Source organism: Narcine bancroftii, chromosome 4, assembly GCF_036971445.1.
Source record: "Narcine bancroftii isolate sNarBan1 chromosome 4, sNarBan1.hap1, whole genome shotgun sequence".
In the NCBI taxonomy this organism is placed as follows: Eukaryota; Metazoa; Chordata; class Chondrichthyes; order Torpediniformes; family Narcinidae; genus Narcine; species Narcine bancroftii.
In genome coordinates this window covers 285,383,635-285,407,557 of record NC_091472.1, presented here as the reverse complement: position 1 = coordinate 285,407,557, position 23,923 = coordinate 285,383,635, and the positions used below count along the sequence as shown (strand labels likewise).

General features: G+C 38.2%; 1 protein-coding gene across 6 annotated transcripts in view; it reads left to right on the top strand.

Annotated features, from left to right (window-relative positions):
- The window catches only part of sctr (secretin receptor), a 45,930-nt gene extending 22,220 nt beyond the window's left edge, over positions 1–23,710 (top strand). For all 6 annotated transcript variants that reach the window (XM_069935266.1, XM_069935260.1, XM_069935265.1 and 3 more), the window contains 10 exons: positions 3,834–3,937; positions 4,137–4,234; positions 6,639–6,771; positions 12,936–13,089; positions 13,205–13,265; positions 14,019–14,088; positions 19,247–19,335; positions 22,440–22,578; positions 22,902–22,943; positions 23,066–23,710. In XM_069935266.1, the coding sequence (XP_069791367.1) occupies positions 3,834–3,937; positions 4,137–4,234; positions 6,639–6,771; positions 12,936–13,089; positions 13,205–13,265; positions 14,019–14,088; positions 19,247–19,335; positions 22,440–22,578; positions 22,902–22,943; positions 23,066–23,251 (1,076 nt within the window). In that variant the 3' untranslated portion in view covers positions 23,252–23,710. The remainder of the gene's footprint in view (positions 1–3,833; positions 3,938–4,136; positions 4,235–6,638; positions 6,772–12,935; positions 13,090–13,204; positions 13,266–14,018; positions 14,089–19,246; positions 19,336–22,439; positions 22,579–22,901; positions 22,944–23,065) is intronic.
- Positions 23,711–23,923: the final 213 nt, after the last annotated feature.

The window sequence follows — 23,923 nt, the reverse complement described above, 5'->3', positions numbered from 1 at the left end:
TCCCACTTTTGTTTGGGTTTATAGCTTATTTCATCATTTTCCTTATCTTGCAGCTTGATGTACATGTTTGTTATAAATCTTTTAATTATCATTGTGTCTGTAATCACATATTCAAAGCTGCTTCCTTCTTGCAATCTCAGTCTGTTTCCCAATTTATCCTTTAAGTAGGCTTTCAGTTGATGGTATACAAGCATTGTACCATGAGTTATTCCATATTTGTACTTCAATTGTTCAAATGTTAATAAATTATTTCCCAAAAAAACAAATTTCTATTTTTTTAATTCCTTTTCTCTCCCATTCTCTAAAGGGAAGGTTATCTATTGTAAAAGGGATTAGCTGATTTTGCGTTAATAATAATTTTGGTATTTGGGTATTTGCTTTTTTCCTTTCTAAGTGAATATTCTTCCATATATTGAGTAAATGATGCAATACTGCTGAGTTTGATATTGTACCAGCTTTTCATCCCACTTATAAAGTATATGTTCCGGTACCTTCTCCCCTATTTTATCTAGCTCTATCTTAGTCCAATCTGGTTTTTCCCTTGTCTGATAAAAATCTGATAAATACCTTAATTGTGCTGTTCTATAATAATTTTTAAAGTTTGGTTACTGCAAACCACCTTGGTTGTACCTCTCTGTTAATTTATCTAATGCTATCCTCGGTTTCCCCCCCTTTCCACAAGAATTTCCTTATTATTCTCTGAATTTCTCTGTTAAGGGAATTGGTAACGATTGAAATAAGTATTGTATCCTTGGGAAGACATTCATTTTAATGCAATTTACCCTTCCTATCTGTGTTAGTGGTAATTCTTTCCAATGTTCTAAGTCTTCCTGCAATTTCTTTATTAGTGGCTGATAATTTAGTTTTTACAAGTGGCTTATATTATTATCTAACCTAATACCTAGGTATCAGATTGCTTGTGTTTGCCATTTAAATTGTGATTATTTTTTAAATTCTATATAGTCTGCATTACTCATTGGCATCACTTCACTTTTATTTGCATTGATCTTGTACCCCAATATTTCTCCATACTCCTTCAATTTCTTATGTAGTTCTTTTATTGATATATCTGGCTCTGTTAAGTATACTATGATGTCGTCTGCAAATAAACTGATTTTATACTCCTTCTCCTTTATTATTATTCCTTTTATTTTATTTTCTGTTCTTATCAGTTCTGCCAATGGTTCTATTTCTAAAGTGAACAGTGATGGAGATGATGGACATCCTGCCTCGTTGACCTACTTAATTTAAATTGGTTCAATACATATACGTTTACTGTTACCTTTGCCAATGGTCCATTATATAATTCCTATGAATATATTTCCTTGCGTATCTACAGTCTTCAAAAAAATATCTTGCATAAACTTTTGATCCTCTTCATTAGGTGTATATATATATTGAACAAATTCCAAAATTCTGAATATATCTGACACTTTATCATTACATACCTCCCTGATGGATCTATTATTTCCTCCTCTATTTTGATTGGTACATTTTTATTAATTAATATAGCTACACCTCTAGCTTTTGAATTATATGATGCTGCCGTTACGTGCCCTACCCAGTCTCTCTTTAATTTATTATGTTCCACTTCAGTTAGATGCGTTTTCTGCACAAATGCTATGTCTATTTTTACCTTTTTCAGTAAATTTAATAGCCTCTTCCTTTTAATTTGGTTATGTATTCCATTAATGGTTGTAGTCATATGATTCAACAAGGCCATCTCATATCCTGTTTACACCTTATTTCTGCTTCCTTACCTCCACCATCCCCCTTTTCCCCATTTTCATCTCTGTTTTCACTTTTTAAACTCAATGTATGACAACACATTTAAAATATAAAATCCTTCAACAACTCCCACATTCAATATTCCCTTAGCTCCAAATGCCGCCTCCCATCTGAGTTTCCCCTTATGCCTTGCGGGGCAACCACAACTCCCCTCCCCATTTGGATTGCGAACCCGCTCGCAACCATCAACTTATTTCACAGTGACGGTTATTTTCTCCCACCCAACTCCCCCTAGAAAACACTTTTTTTTACACATATAACAAAGTTCACCCACTTTTTTTCTTTTTTCCCTTCTCTATCCCTTTTTTAGTTCTTACATATACATTATTTTTATATCTTTATATATATTTTATCACCATTCTTCATTCTTGTTACAACTCTTCATCTCTCCTTCTGTCCTGCAGGCATTCTGAAAATTCTCGTGCTTCCTCCGGATCCAAGAACAGTCTGTTTTGCTCCCCAGGGATAAATATTTTAAGCACAGTTGGATGTCTTTACATAAATTGATAGCCTTTTTTCCATAGGATCGATTTTGCTGTGTTAAACTCTTTCCTCTTTAGGAGTTCAAAACTTGTGTCTGGGTAAAAAAATCTTTTTTTGACCCTTGTATTCCAATGGTTTATTGTCTTCTCTAACTTTATTCCTTGCCCGCTCCAGTATATTTTCTCTTGTATATCTCAAAAATTTTACTAAAACGGATCTTGGTTTTTGATGTGTCTGTGGTTTCGGAGCTTGTGTTCTGTGTGCCCTTTCTATTTCCATTCCTTCCTGCATTTCTGTCATTCCCAGGACATTTGGGATCCATTCTTTTATAAATTCCTTCATATCTGTGCCTTCTTCATCTTCCTTTAGACCCACTATTTTTATGTTGTTTTGCCTACTATAATTTTCCAACATATCAATTTTCTGAGCTAACAACTCTTGTAACTCTAACTTTTTTATCACTTTCTTCCAATTTTCTTCTTAAGTCATTCACTTCCACAGCCATTTCCCATTCTTCCACATTTCCTACTCTTTTCCCTATTTCTGTCATGACCAACTCTAATCTATTCACTTTATCTTCTATACTTTTCATTTTTCTTTTAATTTCACTAAATTCTAATGTCAACCATTCTTTTAATGCTCTCATTTATTCTCGAAAAAAAACTTTATCTATATTCTGTCCATCTGTTTTACCTTCTATTTCTCTGTGCAGATCTTGATCTTCTTCTTTCTCTTCTTCTGTGTCTGTACCTGTGTTTGTGTCTTTTTCTCTTCTTTGTATCTGTATCTCTTCTGACTTTCCTGATGAGCTGCTTGTCTCACTTTGCTGAGCTTCTTCTTACTTGGCTTCTTGCTGTTGGTCCTCTTCTTCTGGGCTACTCATCTGTTGGGTCTCCTGCTGCTGCTCTTCTTTCCTTTCACTCCCTTTCCTGTCACTTTCCTCTTTTTCCAGCTGAGAGCCCTTGTGTCAGGCATCCCTCAGTTGGTTGCGTCGTGCTTGCTCGCTCCTTTGCTGGGCTCCCCTCCCATCGGTGTTCTCCTTCTCCTTAGTAAGTGCACTGCGCGCTTTTGTTTGGCTCAGAGAGCCAATTTTGCAGTCTAGCGGTTGGGGAGTTGCGACTCCGCGGGGCCGTCACCAACCTCAGAGAGCGGGCTCTCTTCTCCACGACGGCTCCGTTTCTTCACGCAGGTAAGGTCTTCTCCTTTCTCTTCCGGCATCCTTTCTTTTTTTTCCTGTTGTTTTTACTTTTTCCTTCTTGGGTGCCATTTTCTTTCTTTTCTCTACAACTTAATCTTTTATTTGTTATAGTTTGTATTTCTTGAACTTTGTATTTTCTTCACTTTATTTCTTCTTTTCTGGAGAGGGTTGATATTCCCCTACTGGCCACTACTCCATCACGTGACTCCCCACATTCAATTAACCTATAACATTTTCTTCATTGGAATTAATACAATGGAAAGATCCTTTGGGCAACCTGTGAACTTGTGACAGTTTGTATTTGCTACATCTTATTTCAAACTCAAGAAAATCTGATGAATTTCTGGATACATTTTTTTTTCAGGATTAATTTACCGAAACTGTACAAGTGAAGGGTGGTCAGACATATTCCCTGTATTTCTAAGAGCTTGTGGATATGATGTGAATGATACTACAGATGAAATTAAGGTGAGAATGCAAAAATGCAAGTCTTATCAAGGGAGGGTTTGGAACAGTTCTATGTGTTGAGATGGAAGCATATAAATTTTACAAATAGAGTTAAAATTTTTCATGAAAATTGAAATTAATTGCAAAACCTATTGCATAATTTAAACATTACAAAGTTAAATATATATTTAAAATGTTATTTATTTGTATTTTTGCAAAGACTATGAATTTTATGAACATGAAGATTGTGTATACTATAGGATACAGTATATCCCTCATATCTCTATCCATTGCTATAGCCATCCTTGGATTATTTCGGTGAGTATTTAGGTTTATTGTTCATTTGTCTGCAAGGACATAGTGTTGCATGATTGTGAATGCTTCAATGGTTTCAGCAATTTGGATGGGTATGAAATTTGTTATTATTGATGTCTTCAATGATAACTGTCCATGATATTTATGTGAGTTCTAAAGCACAAACCTCTTCTACAGTGGCATCCAAAATTCAATGCAGCTCCCTCTACAGATGTCTGCAAATGGTGTAATCCAAGGAATTGCAGAGGTACTTAACCAGATAGGTTGAAATATCCTCAAGGAGACATGCGGAGCTAAAGTTTAATACTCAGAAATACTCAATCCCACTAAAGTGGATAGAATGGAATTTTGTTCAGCATTCATAGTCTACTGAATTGTGCATCTGGTTCCTACAATTTTTCTACCCCGCAGCATGTGAACCAAAGAACCATGGAACATAGGGAAGAAATGTGGGTTATTCTTACAGAGAGTAAAACCAAGATTGGGAAATACAAATAAGATTGTTGGAGGTTTTAAAGGAACTGAAGAGGTGGGGAAACATTTTTAACCATTACATTTGTTAGGTCTTCAAAACTAATTTTGAAGAATTATAAAATTATTTTTAGAACTGGGATATAATATAACGGCAGAGTGAAACTCCAATACTTGTTAACCTTGACACTCTAGTGGTGTTTGACCAGCAGCTTTTCTGGACTGATTGGTTAATTCCTATTTACACTTTTATTTTGGTTTTTTTTTGTTCATGTTACACAGCCATGTAAAAAAAAACCTGTGAATTCAGTGAGTTAAAGGCAGTGGCAAATATTCAAGCACTCCTGATCCTAAGTCTAATTGTAAACTTATCTTCTCTCCTGACCCATAACATTCTGGTCTCTAAGCCTAGCTCTGGATGCACAGCCAGCCCACACACTCCAGACATCCAGCACTGGCTGTGTAGGCAGCTAATATCCTGGACCTTCAGTTCACCCTACGGAAATTGAGTGAGCCAGATTGTAAAGTATCAGTACCATCGAACAATGATACAGTACCATCGAACAATGATACAGTACCATCGAACCATATCAGTATCATCGAACAATGATACAGTACCATCGAACAATGATACAGTACCATCGAACAATGATACAGTACCATCGAACAATGATACAGTAACATCAAACCATATCAGTACCATCGAACCATATCAGTACCATCCAACTATATCAGTACCATCGAACAATGATACATCACCATCAAACAATGATACAGTATCATTGAACGATATCAGTACCATCCAACTATATCAGTACCATCGAACAATGATACATCACCATCAAACAATGATACAGTATCATTGAACGATATCAGTACCATCGAACCATATCAGTTCCATCGAACAATGATGCCAAATTATCAGACATTTACAGGGGTACTTTAATTATTTTACACTCTCTTTATACTCATCAGTGGGGGTTAATGGGCAACTTTCTCCAAGCTCCCACCCTATTTTTTTGTTGTCGTAACCAGTTCAATGCAAACTAATTGATGGGAATAGTTATGGAGCATGGGGTATCTCTGACAACAATTTCTGGATTTCTGCAAACAGCTTTGAATGTGTAGATACCAGACTATCCTGCCTGATTTAACCCATTGTAATAGTAAGTGCTGTCAACCTTAGCACTATTCTTCAAGCAAGATTGGTATCAAGTCTACACAGTCAAACTCTAGTCCAAACAAAAATACAAACTTACTAATTTTTCCTTTTAGTCTCTACAACCAACCTAAAAAGGCACATATCATATGGAACATTGCTGTTCTCCACACTCCACAAAACCATCCATCAGACTGTCCTCAGGCGTGGTCGCGTACTTACCTTCATCAGGAGTGGTGATGGTTGCCACTGATGACGTAAGCGAAGTGACGCATAGGGATAATAGCGCAAGTGCATGGGTGTTTTAAGCATTAGTATATATGGGTGATGGATCTTAGATGCAGTCGGTGGAGAGTGAGAGCGTGTGGCAGTGAACCAGAGTGGTTTGGCTGGGTGGTGTTTTGGAGGTGGAAAATGCAATGTTGTGTCTAATGGTTAATAAAGAAAGTCAACTTCATGGTGTGCTCAAAGAAATGAGTGAGGGTAAACTGTGGTAAACCTCTTGACCAATTCCTTGCACCATTCTTTAAATTATGTTTGTTGCCACCTCTCACCCCTTTCCAATATGCTAGAACCGATCATGTTATCAGTGTATTTGATTTTTATTTTAGAAGAGTTATCTTTACACTTAATATCATTGCATTCCCCTTTCTGCCTTACCGGCAAGATGATTAGCAAACACTTTTTAAAATTGCATTATTTTATAAAATGTTCAGATTAATTTTTAAACAGCTTAATTTTGTGCACTATAACCTGATCAATTTGCATCCTTTTTAGGAACCTTCATTGCACCAGGAATTACATTCACTTGCATCTCTTTGTGTCATACATGCTACGTGGAATTTCAATCTTCATTAAAGACCATATCCTGTTCTCCAGCAAGGATGCTGATCATTGTCATGCTTACTCGGTAAATATTTTGAGCTTAACAGAATCTTGTATTCATTTCTGAAGTTGGTCAAACAGATCTCTGGTGTCTGCACAATGTATATTTATATTTAATGTATATTTAAATAATGAAGAGCCAGCTCTTCAGCGCTTGACGTCCTGCTTTGCGGAAACTGCCAAAATGTTTGGCCTGGAAGTCAGCCTGAAGAAAACTGAGGTCCTCCATCAGCCAGCTCCCCACCATGACTACCAGCCCCCCCACATCTCCATCGGGCACACAAAACTCAAAACGGTCAACCAGTTTACCTATCTCGGCTGCACCATTTCATCAGATGCAAGGATCGACAATGAGATAGACAACAGACTCGCCAAGGCAAATAGCGCCTTTGGAAGACTACACAAAAGAGTCTGGAAAAACAACAAACTGAAAAACCTCACAAAGATAAGCGTATACAGAGCCGTTGTCATACCCACACTCCTTTTCGGCTCCGAATCATGGGTCCTCTACCGGCATCACCTACGGCTCCTAGAACGCTTCCACCAGCGTTGTCTCCGCTCCATCCTCAACATTCATTGGAGCGCTTTCATCCCTAACGTCGAAGTACTCGAGATGGCAGAGGTCGACAGCATCGAGTCCACGCTGCTGAAGATCCAGCTGCGCTGGATGGGTCACGTCTCCAGAATGGAGGACCATCGCCTTCCCAAGATCGTGTTATATGGCGAGCTCTCCACTGGCCACCGTGACAGAGGTGCACCAAAGAAAAGGTACAAGGACTGCCTAAAGAAATCTCTTGGTGCCTGCCACATTGACCACCGCCAGTGGGCTGATAACGCCTCAAACCGTGCATCTTGGCACCTCACAGTTTGGCGGGCAGCAACCTCCTTTGAAGAAGACCGCAGAGCCCACCTCACTGACAAAAGGCAAAGGAGGAAAAACCCAACACCCAACCCCAACCAACCAATTTTCCCTTGCAACCGCTGCAATCGTGTCTGCCTGTCCCGCATCGGACTTGTCAGCCACAAACGAGCCTGCAGCTGACGTGGACTTTTTACCCCCTCCATAAATCTTCGTCCGCGAAGCCAAGCCAAAGAAAGAAAGACAGACAACGAGCACAGTACTGCCAGTTGTACTGATGTCAGAAGTTGCTGTTTCTATGTATGTTTATCTAAAAAAAGGCAGAATTACACAAATTGTGATGTCATATGGTTCTAGCTAATCACCGAGAAAAGTTTAAATTCTCAAAGATGAAGAGTACACAGAAATGTTTCATCCAATTTCACAACCTCTGCTATTTCATGCAGAAATACTCTTCAGCATGAGCTATTCCAAGTTGAAATTCAACCATTATACAAATATTGATATGTCATTCAATTTTTAGGCTTCAGCCTTTGTCCTAAATATTTAATTGTATGTTTTCATTGAAGGGCTATATGGACTATGATGTGGCCTTTTGGAGATTTTTGAATGACTGTGTTACAATCCACAATTGTGCCATGTTGCTCACTCTTCCTACCCTCTAGTCTCAAATAACACAAGCATCCAGATTAGTTAATTTAATTTTTAATTAAAAAAAATAGACATACAGCACGGTAACAGGCCATTTCAGCCCATGAGTCTGTGCTGCACAATTTACACCCAATTAACCTACACCCCTGGTGCATTTCAAACGGTGAGAGGAAACTAGAGCCCCCGGGGAAAAGCCACAAACACAGGAGAATATACAAACTCCTTACAGACAGTATGGGATTCAAACCTCGGTCCCTATTGCTGGCGCTGTAAAGACATTGCGCTAACTGCTATGCCAATCATCCCACTCAAATAGTAGAAGTGTAAATCACATGTACTTCTTACCTAGGAGAACCTAACATTTTCTATCCTTGCATTTTTAATTAAATCTTCATAGACTTTGGGGCTACAAAGATCAATCTCTGTTAGATTCTTTTTGCTTCAGTACATTTGGATATTAGATTACCAATTGACCAAGATGTATTGGGATTCCCCCTACACCACCCCCATCACACCCCCTCCCCCCCATATACTGTTAATTTCTCCTAAGATTCTGCTATTTCTGTTTATCTATGCACTGCCACAATCAGTGGTAACTTACTTATTGTGTCAAAGAAGGCCATTCGGCCCATGGAATCTTTAAAACCATCGAACCCTAGAACATTACAGCACAGAAAACAGCCCCTTTAGCTCTTTTAGTCTATGCCAAAGTATGATTCTGCCTGTTCCCACTGACCTGCACCCAGTACATAGCCCTCCATACCCCTCCCATCTATGTATCTTTTCAATTTTTTCTTAAATGTTAAAAGGAAGAATGCATTCACCACTTCAGCTGGCAGCTCATTCCATGCTCCCACTACTATCTGGATGAAGCCAGGCTACCCAAAGAGCATGAAGATATTGCAGAGGGTCTTGATAACTGTAGCCATGGTCATATCCAGGCAGGGGATGATGAAAGGTAAACGGGGGTACTCATCTATGATTGTAAGGAAGAAGACATTCCAGTTGGAGGAGGGTAGGGGCCCTTTGAAATCAAGGCTTAGGCGGTCGAAGGGGCAGGTAGCTTTGATCAAGTGCACCTTGTCCAGTCAATGGAATTGCAGTTTGGATTCGCCACCGGCCTGGCAATTTTTAATCATTGTCCAGACTTCCTCAACGGAATATTGTAGGTTCCAAGCTTTGGTAAAATGGAAAAACCTAATCACTCCAGGGTGGCAAAGGTTATTATTGAGGGTCTACAGTCTGTCCATTTGGCCACTGCCTCAAATCCCATGGGTTAGAGCATCCGGGGGTTTGTTAAATTTGCCATGCCAATAGAAAATGTCATAGTTTTAAGTGGGCAGTTCAATTCTCCACCTGAGGATTTTATCGTTCTTGATTTTGTCCCTCTGCTTATTATTAAACATGAATGATCCATTAGGAGGGTGAATAATTTTCCCAAGAGGTAGTGCTTCTAATGACATGCTGCCTCCATGATGGCCTGGGCCTCCTTCTCGATGGAGGGTGGCAAATTTCAGGTCTTCAGAGGGTGCGTGAGAATAAGTCGATGGGTCTGCCTGCTTGGTTGAGTGTGGCTGCCAGGGCAAAATTGGACGCATTGCTCTCCACTTGGAACAGTGTTAACTCATCTATAGCATGCTTGGCAATATCATCTGTGATGTGGTCAAATGCAGCTTGGGCTTCTGCCGGCAGTGGAAATGTGGTGGCTTTGACCAATGGGTGAACCTTGGAGACCCATTGAGCATCGTAATGAAAAGAGCCCAAGGCATTTCTTCAATGCTTTGAGAGTATTTGTGAGAGGTAGCTTTAGCAGTGGATGCATGCGGTCGAGGTCAGGGCCAATGACACCATTCTCGACCATGCAGCCGAGGATGGCTAATCGTGCTGTCCAGAACACACATTTGTCCTTATTATAAGTAAGGTTCAGGAATTTTACTGCCTGGAAGAATTTACGGAGATTTGCATTGTGATCTTGCAGGTCGTGGCTGCACATGGTCACATTATCAAGGTATGGGAAAATGGCCTGCAGTTTATAGTGGTCCAACATATAGTCCATCTCCCGCTGAGTCCCATTGGTGACACCGAAAAGGACCCAGAGGAAGAGATGGAGATGGCCATCTGCCTCAAATGCAGTATACTGGCAGTCCTCCAGGTAGATTGGGAGCTAGTGATATGCCGACTTCAGGTCGATCATGGAGAATACCCGATATTGTGAAATCTGGTTTTCCATATTGGAATTGTGGGGAAGGGGGTATACATTGAGCTACATGTATTAGTTGATGGTCTGGCTGTAATCTATGGCCATCCTATTGTTTTCCCCGTTCTTTACCACATGCACCTGGGTCATCCAAGGGCTATTGTTGGCCTGATGATGCCCTCGTCCAACAAACGCTGAACTTCTGACTTAATGAACACCTTGTCTGTAGCTCAGTACCATCTGTTCCTGGTGGCCACCGGTTTGCAGTCGGGGGTGAGGTTGGCAAACAGTTGGAGGGAGGGGGGTAGACCTTGAGAGTCGAGAGACCACAGGTTGCATGCAGAGAGCCGTCTGTGAATTGTCCATTGTGAATGGTGAGGGGGCATGGTGCCCACCAAATGTCAATGTAATTTTCTGAAGTTGGCACTGGAAGTCCATCCCCAGTTGCAAGGGGGCACAGAATTGTGGCAAGACGAGTAGCCTGAAATGTTTATAAACTATGCCTCCATGGTTAGGGTCACTACACAGGACTCATGGATAGCTGCTGTATGTGATTTGGACATGAGTGATATCTTGTGTTTGGTGGGCCATATGTTAAGAGATAGGCACTTAGCAGTATCAGGGTGAATAAAACTTTCTGTACTCATGCTATTAAATAAACAGTTTGTAACCCACTTGGACTCCATAATGGACCTGATAGGTTTGTGTGGTCACTCTTGGTTCAGGGTGATGGAGGGCAGTATAGACTCGCTGTCAGAGTCCAATGGGTGCTCATAATCCCAAGATGGCTGCCCTCAATCCCAATATGGGCACCCTCGCTGTTCCCTTATGGTAAAGTAGGCCTGATAAGATGGCATTTGCTGTGCATCCAAAATGGTGGCCCCCATGACTAGCACATGGCATCGCTGGTTTGCAGAGGAGATAGCGTTGATTGCGCTGTCTGGTGTGGCGACTGTCCACATGTGGTGCTGCTAAGTTTCGTGGATGATTTGGACTGGCAGACTTTGGCATAATGTCCTTTTTTTCTGCACCTAGCACATGCAGCCTCCTTGGCAGTGCAGCATTTCCTAGGGTGCTTACCCTGCTCGCAGAAGTAGTAATTGGGGTGATTACCCGCAATGGCGGCTGAGGTTAGGTCTCCCGTCCAAAGATAATGGCACTTGCAGCGACCAAGAGGCGGCCGAGTAATCATCTGAGTTCTGGAGAGCCACCTCCAGTGTCTCCGTCTGTTCTCTGTAGATCAAGTACCTTTTGTTTCAGAAGTCTCTGCCTTATGTACCTGGAGCAGATACTGGCCACGTAAGCGTCCTGGATTAGGTCCTCAGCATTCTGGGCAGCCATCATAGCCATACAGTCGCACGCTCTGCATAAATTCTGGAGAGCCTGAAGTTACTCAGTGCTTGACTCACTGGGTTGCTACTTTCTGGTGGCCAGGAGGTGCTAGGCAGAGACCTCATTTACCCTCAGTATCTCCATGACTTCATGTACGAGCTGGCATCGTTGATGATTGAGAATACCTGGGGTCCGATTCACGAGAAGAGTAGCCTCAATCATTTTTCATGCATGGTGATAATGTTCACGGCTGCTGTCAGGAAGTCCTCAAAACAGCATAGCCAGAGTTCAAATGTGTTTGGGGTGTCAGACGATTGAGGGTTGATGTTGAGCTTCTCAGGTTTCAGGTACTGCTTCATCTTTCTTGAAAATTTATAGTTAATAAAATTGATGCACCATCAATAATCACTGAAGTGAAACTGATAGGCTTTTAATAACATAGACTGGAACATGAATGACAGCAATGCATCCAATTTTGCCCTGGAACAGCCATCAACCTCATTGACTGATCAAGGCAGAGTGAATAGGGAGATGCAAAGGGCTATAGGTAGGATCGGTCTCGTGAGCATAACAGTGGTTTACCTCACCCACCTTGCTATATCCCAGTAGCTCTGCAATTTATTTGTTATCTCCCTTTCAACCTTTTTGCCACTTAATGACACCTTTTGCAGTAAATAATTAACTTATCCCTGCTCTTTGAAATTTGGGTGGAAACCCACGCCTTCTTGGGGAGTATGTGTAAAATTCACTTAGACAGCATCCAAGTTCAGAATCAAGACCCGCTGCTCCACTTTGCCATCCTATTAAATGTTGTGTCCACTGTGTGCCCAAAAACTAGTGATATAACTTCCCAGTAAGTTAGCAATTTCTACAGGAAAATAAAATCCACAGATGCTGGTAAACAGAAACACATCAGAAAATGTTAAAACCACTGAGAAATATATTTGAGTATTGCACTTGATCCCAGCATCTGCAGACTTACTTGTTTAATGAAATTTCCTGCAATATTTGTTCTTCATTTGTCGGTTTTATTTACCATGGAAACATCATCTGTGGAAAGAAAAACAGGATTAATGTTTCAGATTAAAAACCCTTTGTAAGTAACCCTTTAATTTTGGACAACTACTTCTGTTTTCTGTTTGTCTTACAGGTTGAATGCAAATATGTCCTTGTTTTCTTCCAATACTGTATTGTGGCTAATTTCAGTTGGTTGCTTGTAGAAGCATTGTATCTTCACACACTTTTGGTGATATCTGTATTTTCAGAGCATAAATATTTCTGGAGGTTCATTATTCTAGGATGGGGTAAGTTTTCCATTTGTGTTCAGTGAAAACTGTTCATTTTGGAAAGTCTTGACATTTACCTGAAATTAATAATAGCTTTTAATTTTGTTGACTTTTTCCATATTCTCACTTTCAGGTGGCCCAGCAGTTTTTATTGTGCCTTGGGCAATTGCAAGAAGGCTACATGAAAACACTGGGTAAGCTTTGTTTCCATTATAAATAATACTGACGAATGAAAAACAAATATTGCCAGAAACTTCATGAAGCAAGAAAGTCTGCAGATGCTGGGATCAAGGGCAACACACAAATGTGCTGGAGAAACTCAACTGGTCATGTCGCATTCATAGGAAGTAAAGGGTCACTGACATTTTGGGGTTGACCATGTTATCCAGCACTTTTGTGTATTGTAGGAAATTTGTAAGTTTAATATGACGACATAGTGTAGGTAGATGATGTTTTTAATATTAAACATCCAAATACAACAAAAGCATTATTAATTAGTTAATTGTTTAAAATTAGACATTATCACAAACAAATAAGGGTAGACAAGGTATTAAACATCCAAATACAACAAAAGCATTGTTTAAAATTGTAATGGCATAAATATACGGTACATTGGAGGTCCTGCTGCTTTGAATGAAACTTGTCCTCTGACTCCCAGGTCAGTAGTAAAGAAATCCTGCTGAATTTCTTTTTCCAATTTTGACATGGTTCTGCAATGCCTTTATATATTTCTTTTTTAACAATGTTGTTAGATGAGAAACTTGTTCAGCTTTGTATTTATTGTTTGCTGATCATAAAGGACACCTAAAATAATAAAATGATAACTAATAATATGTCACTTCAATACTGTACCTAATCTAGCAGTTTGTTTAAGTTCACTGACATTGTTCAGCTATTGAGTCCAAATGAGACACCACTATTTTAAAATCTATTTGCCTTATCTACAGCTGCTGGGATGTTAATTCAAATGAACATATATGGTGGATCATTAAAGGACCTGTAATTGGATCGATTTTTGTAAGTGTTCTTAATTCTTTTAAAAGAATCTTATAGAGAAAGTTTTTTTTTCATCTTTTTTTTATGCTACAATTTTTTTTTAAGAATTGATTATTGTTTAAGAATTTTTGATAGATGTTACTAACTTTACTCATTTTTTATATTAAGTTTGAGTTAAATATATGTTTCATCTTAACTCCGTTTGTTAAATATATGCATTTAAGTTTGATTTAAATATGTTTTTTAAGTCTGATATCTTAGTATTAATTACTTTTCTTTTTGTTAGTATTTTAATCGGTTATGTTTTTGTTTTTTTTTGTAAGTGGGTTTTTTTTCTCACATATATTATTAACTTTATTAATTCTTCACTCTTTATTTTGGGGGGAAAGGGGGGTTGGACTAATTTGAGTTGGGTTATTAATGTGTAATAATTATTGGGGAGGGTATAGTTTATTTAGATTACTGATATTGTATTGTAATTTTATTATTTTATTCTTAATTTTTTAAAATGTAATCCTATATATTATTCATGTTATAAAATCTTAAAGTTTAAAATAAAAGAATCTGTTATGATAGGTCATTAGTTAAAGTGATAGATTTTAAATATAGATAACATTTAGCAATTTTCTGACTAGTGTTGGTTGCAATAGTTATTTTTTTCAGGTGGACTTTTTTAACTTTTGGCAATAAATGAATCTATCTTCTGTTCGAAAACAAGTTACAATAGGAACATCAATGAGGTTTCTGAAAAGACACATGAATGTGCAGGAAATAGAGGCACATGAATCATGTGCAAGCTGCAGAGTTTTAGTTTAATTTGAACATAGACCTCATGGGCCAAGGCGCCAGTTCCTATGTTCTTGTGTTCTATGTTCTAATTCATGCTTTCAATTTTCCATTCCTTTGAAGTCAATTGAAAGAAATTTGGAACAGATGTATAATGAGCTGTCAAATCAAAGAATCCATTTTACACCATCTTCAATTGTTAAAATCACCACCCATGATGATCTGGGAATCAGCTTCCTCATTGATCCACTCTCTTCAGATTATTTTTGTTTAACAGTGTAGTAGATAAATAGGGGAAAATTTCAGTTCATGAGCTCATTGAATAGTGGAGCACATTCTATGTTCTTAAAGTCTTATAACTGTCTACATATGATATATTTTGGGAACATTTTGGAATCATTGGTTTCATGTGCATCAAACATGCATTACTTGGGCTGAACATGTTGAAGGGTGATCTCATGGACCTAACTAATGACTAGGCCTTGCGTAGTGTTGTGTATGGGCTTAAGCATCCTTGTCACAGTCTCTGGCAGAAGGCAAATCTTGAATGAGTTGTGCCTCTTATCAAAGCAGATATCACACTTACCATATGTCATCAAATTTTTTGGACCATTTTTTCAGGCTAAAAAAGGGGGAGTCGACTTTTGAACTTGTGAAGTTCCTGCGTCATTCAGGAGTCAGGAGCCTGGATGGCCAGGACCAAGTGGGAGGTCTGTGATCAGGGTGCTGAGAGCTTGGATGGGCAGTAGGTTGGGGAGCATCTGTGGCTGGGAGTTCAGATGGTTGGGAAGCCAGGAGCATTGGTGGTTCTGATCGGGCAGTCGGGATGAAGATCCGTGGTCAGGAAGTCACATTTTCATATGATTTGGTCTTGTTTACCCTTGCCAAGTGTTGGAAAAATGTTTTTCACATTTTATCAATAATCATTAATGTTAACCCAGCACCAAACCTGTTGGTGGCCTTGTTTGGGATGTTGAACAGAGGGTGGTGAAATTGTCAAGATGTTCTATAAGTGGCTCAAATTTAAACTTTCTGAATCTTCAGTGTTCTTTTTGAATTTTTCATAGCCTTTAATGGGAATCTTAATCAGGTTCTTTGTGAGTCTTGTGATTATCTTTTTTTTATTTTTATTGGCTCTTTTTATATATTGCCATGCAACTTAGGAATAGTTTGGGTTTAGATTAGTTCATTATATTGTTTTTTTCCTCTTTTCCTTTTTTCAATTTACCTATAAATAATACTGTTGCATTAAAAAAAATTCTGCCATATTGCACTTGTCTGCTCATTAGTTTAATGAATCATTCCTTTATGTATGCATGTACTATTATATAAAATTCAATAAAAATACTGAAAAAGAAATAAAAAGGGAATTCGGATTCGGGAAGCCAGGGTGTCAGAAGTTTGGTTAGGTGGGCAGCTGGGCATGGAGGTTCAGAAGGGCAGGCAGCTGAGATGGGGATTTGAGGCTAGGCGCTCGGTTGGGCAGGTGGTCAGGGCAAGGATCTGTGGTCGGGAGTTCAGATGAACGGCGGCTTAGGCGAGGAGCAGCAGTTGGGAGTTCAGTTGGACGGGCCGTCAGGGCATTGGGGGTTCAGATGGCCAGGTGGCTGAGCTGAGGATCCCCGGTCTGGAGTTTGGATGTGCAGGCGACCAGGGTGAGGATCCGTGGTTGGGAATGTGGATGGGCGGGTGGCCAGGGGATTCGGGGGATTAGATGGGAAGGCGACCGGAGCATTGGGAGCTCCAGTGGGAAATTGGCCGGAGCTGCCAGGGCATCAGGAGCTCCGGTAGGTGGACCGCTGCAGTGGAGGTCCATTGTTAGAGCAAAGGGAGCTCAGATGGGCGGGCAGTCGGAGCCAAATATATGGGGGTCAACTTTTAGATGGTTTATACAAATCTTTGGGCCAAACTGTGGGGGGGGGGGGGGAGGAAGAGGTCAACTATTACACGGTATCAATGATTACAACAGTATATATGGTAAATGCTTAAATATCTGCGGCACTAAGAATATTTAGAAATTATTAAAATTGAAATAAGTAATAAATAAAAATGACTAATATTTTAAATAAACATAATTAAAGCAAAATAAGTTAGAAATAATTTAAAAATTAAACAATTGAAAAAAATCAACAAAATAGCTTCCCTTTGATCTCCTGTTTAACACCTTTGAAATCAGTGAGGTTTCGAATCTTGTGCTTGGTCTGAAGATTTAGAAGATAAAGGATGATGTTCCATTCTATTGCAGAAAAAATGCTCAGGAAGGCTAAACTTCACTATAACACACCTTTAAAGAGTCACGTGGCAGAATGTGGAGATTGATGAGGCCAACAAACCTTTGCCCTATCCTGAATCCAGCATTAACTCTTGGACTTGCACCACATGGATGTAAATCTGTGCTTTTCATCAATTTGAATAACTGAACACCAATATTTCCATTCAGAATCACAAATCACAACTGCATGTAATTTGCTATAAATTTTTTAATAGTGGTGATATAAATAAACTTCTCTCCTGAATTAACTAGTGAAATTGATGAGCTACTTATTCATGTGTTCCTCTCTTTTTGTATATTTTTTATTCTTTATATTCCAACAGAGAATATGGGAAATTGCTGGACTTTTGGGTTTCTTCGGATTGTCCTGCTTTACTTTCCATGGATACCCCACTTACGCACATAAATGGAGCCTTCACTGGATCAGGAGAAATGCAGTGGAATTTTTTAATTTAAAAAAAAATTTGTATTTAGAAATATGACATAATAACAGGCTCTTCTGGCCCATAAGGCTGTGCCGCTCAAAACACTAATTAACCTATAAACCTCACACATCTTTGGAGGATAGAAGGAAACCAGAGCACTCAGAGGAAACCAATGTAGACAAAGAGAGAACATAAAACTCCTTACAGTCAACAGTGAATTCAAACTCAGGTCACAGGCACCGTCATAGCTTTGCACTAATTGGTCTGCTAACTGTGTTGCCCTAAATTCTCAACAGTATTCAGAAGATTTAAGAGGTTTCAGTGCCCTCTGTTTATTATAATATAAATGTTTATGTTAAATATGTTAGCAGCGCAGATGGAGTAGCAATTAGCAGAACACCTTTACAGCACCAAATATCGGGATTGGACTGGGGTTTGAATCCTTCAATGTCTGTAAATAGTTTGTACGTTCTCCCTGTGTCTGCATGGTTTTTCTCTGGGGATTCTGGTTTCCTCTCACTATTCAAAACATACCAGGGGTGTAGGTTAATGGGATGTAAATTGGGGAGCATGGACTCATGGGACAAAATGTCTTGTTACTGCGCTGTATGTCTAAATTTAAAAAAAAATTAGAACATGAATGGAATGCATCTTAAATTTAAATTAATTGCGATTAAAACCATTTTATTAATTTGTAATTTGGTTTTCTTTATTTGTTTCAAAATAATAAAACATGAAGATCTAACAAGACCAGTGTAGTTTCTTCTATAGCTTCTGTCCATTCCCTAGAATCACATTATACAGAAAGATTCCAATCTGATAAGGTGATCAAAAGAGATCTTCAATTAATCCTGCTTCCTTTGCCTTACCCAAAGCCCAAAACAATTATTTCCTTTCAAGGAAATATCCAATCTTTTTGAAAGTTACCTCTGAATTTGTTGACATTGCTCTTTTATGCCTTCCCATTCTTTTGCCAATTTTAAAAAAATTATATTCTTTGGTTATGAATACACCTCCCTGTGATTAATTTACTCCAAAAGATGCTATAAAAACTTTCTTGATCTTAATATCTTCCTATAATCTCTAGTACTAGAGCAGGAACTATTCAAGTTTCTGTTGTCTCCAAGCATCTGAAGCTGCTCAGACCTGGTACCATTCTAGTAGCTCTCGTGTACACTTTTTCCAGAGCATTTACATCCTCCATGTAGTGAGGTCCCTAAAAGTAGAGGCAGTGCACTAGAAGAGCTTCAATGGGAATTTATAAGGGGTGAACATAACTTTTTTTGTTACATTTTATTGCTGTCAGTACTTAACAATTTGTCAGCATGCCTGCCACCTTCAAAGTGAGTTGCCTCGTTCAAGGTCAATTAAGGATGGTGCCTTGTCAGTGACACCCATGCACTAAAGGCAACAATAAGTAGAGATCCTGCCTCATAGTTCCACAGACAAGGGTTCAATTTTGACCTTGTGACTGCATGTTTCCTCTGGATGCTCTAATGCCCTCCCGCATTCTAAAATTGTATGGGTTTGTAGTTTAATTGGCTGTTGTAAATCACTCCTAATGTGTAGATGAGTGGAAGAATCTGATGAGAATGAGGGCAAATAAAAATGGAACGATCAGAGATTTAGTGTAAGATGGCTGATGTGGATAATGCCATTGTTCTCCATGACATGTTTATTTTATTCAATTTTGCAGATCAGCTTTGCTCTCTTTGTTCACATCATTAAGATACTATTAAAAAAACTAAAAACATCTGATGTGAGGAATGAGTTTACCCAGTACAAGTAAGTTATACTTTTCAGTCACTTTTATTGTAATCCCATGCAAATTTTCCTTGGGTATGGGTGATCATGAACATTCCCCAACAATGGTACAAGATCCAAACACCATCATAGTGAATTCTCTGATTTAAGATATGTTACTTTCCTTCATAACCTGCATCATGGGCTTGAAATGATGAAAGATATAGCAAAGTAAATACTGAATTTATCCATTTGTGTTGTTTTCCAAGAGAATATTCCAGCAATTTAGTGTTATAAAATATTCTAAAGAAGTAACCTGAAAAAGGGTGGGTTGTAGCATTGATCAAACATTACATTAGAGAGTAAAGATGCTACAGATGTTTGTGCAAAATCAGAATCAGTTCATTGTAAAGCACAAAAATCTGCAGACACCATGGTTGAAGTAAAAATTCAATGCTGGAGAAACTAAGCAGGTCAAACAGTGCCCTTTATCTAGCAAGGATAAAGATACTTAACCAACATTTTGGACTTGAGCCTTTCATCAAGGTGTGATGAAGGGATCAAGCCCTAAACGTTGGTTGTGTATCTTTATCTTTGCTAGATAAAGAACACTATTTGACCTGTTGAATTGTTCCAGCATTGTATTTTTATTAGAATCAGTTAGTTCTTGGAGTAAGGAGAGATCTATTTTTTCATAGCTATTGAAGTACAAATCAAAAATTATAGCTTACAGGTTTTCCTTGTTCACCAACACTAAAAAGAATTAAGGAGAAGTTTAGGGTTTTGGATATACAAGTACAAAAGCTGATGAAGCTGTAAAGATTATAACTTTTTAAATATAATAACATGGAGAGAATGATAAATATGTTCAGTACTATTAAGTATTTTTAGCATTAGTTAGAATATATTGCTCAATTACTCAGAAGAGTAGGAAGTGGTATGGACACCTCAAATAATTTCAATATGCTTATTGGTGCTATAAATAAAATGAAAGTTAAAAACAATCATTGCAATTATTCAGTTGTTTATTTGGGAATTAAAATGCAGAATTTTAAGATTGTCAAAGGATGAGTTAGGATGAGTTAGGTGAGGAGAATCTTAAGGATAAGAATCAGGATTTATTGACATGAACAAGTCATGAAGTTCGCTGTTTTACAGTAGCATCATAGTGTAAACATTCATATTATAACCATCTTACAATATTATTATAAACAAATCTGATGGCAGTGGATAAGAAGCTGTCCTTCTGCCATTTAGTGCTTATCTTGAGGCTTCAGAGAAATGTGGTGCCACATCTGTCCAAGGATGAGGCCTTCCACTCCAGGACATTGGAAATATTTTCTTTCTTTAATAAATGTGAATTCCTCTCATTGTGGTTGATAAATCCCTCACATACCTCTGAATTTTCTCGTACTTATGTCCTTACCTCATCTCCCCCAAGGTGTAACAAGGACAGAGTCCCTTTGGTCCTCACTTCCCACTCTAAAAGCCTTGACATTCAACACATTATTTTCTGTCACTTCTGTCAACTTCAGTGGGATCCCACTCCAAGCCTCATCTTCCCCTTGCCATCCCTAATTGCTTATCAAGGAATGTCTCTTCGAGGCTCCCTGGTCTGATTTTCCCTCCCCACACAACCTTTCACCCACCCTCACTGTAATCACAGGAAGTACAAAACTTTTCCTTACATCACTTCCATCTCCTCAATCCAGGGTCACACACTGACCTTTCAGGTTGAGCAGAGCTTTACATGCACATCGTCCAATCTGGTTTACTGCAGTTGGTGTACTTGGTGTGACCTCCTCTATGTTGGTGAGACCAAACACAGATTGGGCAAACACTTTGCCAAATACCTATGCTCTTTTTCTGGGTCTAAGCCGGTAGCCATTCATTTCAAATCCCCCAATCATTCTTTCATAGATACATTTGTTGTCAGCCTTAAAAATATCTCTCCTGACAGCCTTGAACAATGGCATGAATATTAATTTTTCCAATTTTAGGTAACCAACTTCATTTGGTTCCACTGTTTCAATCACTTCGTTATCTACTCCTTTACTTGCAATTTTTTTTCTCTAATTTTTCTTCCCACTCCCTTCCTAGTGGTCTTTCTCTTTACCTGTCTCTCCATCCCACATATCTGTCCTATTCCCTATCACCTCTTGGCCCCTTCCCCAGCTTCGTTCTCCTTTTTTATACATAGTCACCTTAGTCTCGATAAAATGTCCCAACTGATCATTTCTACCCTGCTAAATTCCTCCAGTTTGCCTGTAGAAGAAAATCAGTATAGTTTTCTAACAAGCAAGTGGATAGATATTCAAAATCAAAGGAAATGGAAAAAATAGAGAAATGTCCATTGGTTTAGAAATCTGGATTATGTATGAAAACCTGAATATCTCCTTCTATGCTCTAAAGTAATACGATTCAATAATTATTGTGTAATATATGCTTCAGGTATCAGACTACTAATAAGCACTCAGCCAGAACATCAGACAAATTAAACACTCATCCTTTGTGCAAAGACTTTCAGTTGAATCTCCAATTATTGATGACACTAAAAGTTTCACATTTAAGTGAAAGTGATGAATTTAAAACTGAGATATGCAAGAACATCTTGCAGAGATTGATGGAATTATAGAATTCTTCATTCCAGAGGGTAGTAGAGGTTTGATTATTCATAGTACTGTATTTAAAGAGGAAGTAGATAATATTTTGAAAGATCGGGGTTTTGTGGGATATAGGGAACTGGCGCAGAAGAGAAGATCAAACCCATGAAATCTGTGATCATTTGGAATGGTGAGGCGGATTTGAGGAATTAATTTGCCTACTCCTGCTCTCATATTCTTATGTCATTATTACTGTACTATTTTCAGGCAACATTAATGCTATTTGATCTCTGTTTAATTATGGCACAGTAATCCATGAATGTACAGAAATGCAGGAACATGAAATATCAAAAGCATTTATCGTACTTATTATCAGACATTAAAATCCAAATTAACAAGATGGCATTCTTTTTGCAACATTTATCATCCTCTGTTGAGGCTTTGAACTTGTTCAGTTTTCCACTGGAAGTGAAAATTCATTCAAGAATACAAGAGTCAGATAAATATTCTTAACACGTTATGTATTGCATTTGTTACTTCTAGGAGACTTGCAAAATCCACTTTCTTGCTGATCCCCTTATTTGGAGTCTACTATATAATATTTGTCATTTTCCCAGAAAATAATGCTGAACTTGCAATGAATTTACGAATGTGCTTTGAACTCTTTCTTGGATCATTTCAGGTATGTACTTGAATGAACTTTAGAATTAGTAGTAGAAATTAATAAATAAATTATTAGAAGCTCCATTCTAGAGGAGCTCTACATTAATTTTGTGAGAATAAAATTTATGTGCTGACTAATGATTTTTCAGTATCTATTAACATAATTTCAAATTGTCTGACATAGGATATGAGGTAAACCTATTGTATACATGTTAAGAAGCTTTGTGATCTACCAATTAAGATTATTTTAAATGAGAAATAGAAGAATTTTCCAAATTATTATGAATATCAATGTGAAAATATCTTTAAGCCATTAATAGAGGTATTTTTGTGAATCCACAGGGCTTTGCTGTTTCAGTACTTTACTGCTTCCTTAATGATGAGGTGAGTAATTTTAAATGATAATGCTTACTTATAAGCCACACACAATCAAAATTGTTTTTATTTCCTCAGACACTCAACGTGATTTGATTTTTCATCAATGAGATATGATTATTTACACTTAGGTTCAAACTGAAATCAAGAGAAAGTGGAGACAATGGAAGCAGGAGAAATATTTTGCTGTTGATTTACATAAACAACGCAATTCCACGGTCAATAGTGAAATGACTGGTGGAACACAGCTATCTCTGTTGACAAGTTCCAGTTACACGGAACAAGAATTTATTTTTCAAGAAGCAGCTGTTCTTTAAAGAGCCAAATGTAATATTGTACTTCAAATGATTTATTTGCAACGCTGTTATAGGGCCAGTGTCTTGGATTTGAATCTGATGCTGTCTGTTAGGAGTTTGTATGTTCTCCCTGTGTTTGTGTGGATTCCATCTGGGTGCTCTGGTTTCCTCTCACCCTGCAAAACATACAGGGGTTATAGGTCAATTGGGTGTAATTGTGTAGCACAGGCTCAAGGGCTGGAAGGGACTGTTACCATGTTGTATGTCTAAATTCTAAAAAATTAATATTTAAAAGTCAGGTCAGATGGCAACCTTGATAGTTAAACTGCAAAGTATAAATGATTCCAAATTGATGAGTTGATGTTTGCATTGATGCTTACTATATAGGATGACATTCTGATAAGATGGGCAAGAACTTTCTTATATGTGAATTATCCATGAGTGCACATGTGCTTGTTACAGTTAAATTCAATTTCTTGCAATAAATGAGTTTTCATTTAGGTACCAAGGATATTGCAAAGTATTGTCAAATATTTAAATGTCTGTATTGAATATTATAACATTTCAGAAAGTTAAATTCAGGACAATTGTAAAAAAAATATAACACCACTGCTAACATTGAGACATCTCTGGGCTGAGATGAGCTGTGTGGTTGAACCAAGAGAGAATGGCTTCCACCACACCCAACTAGAG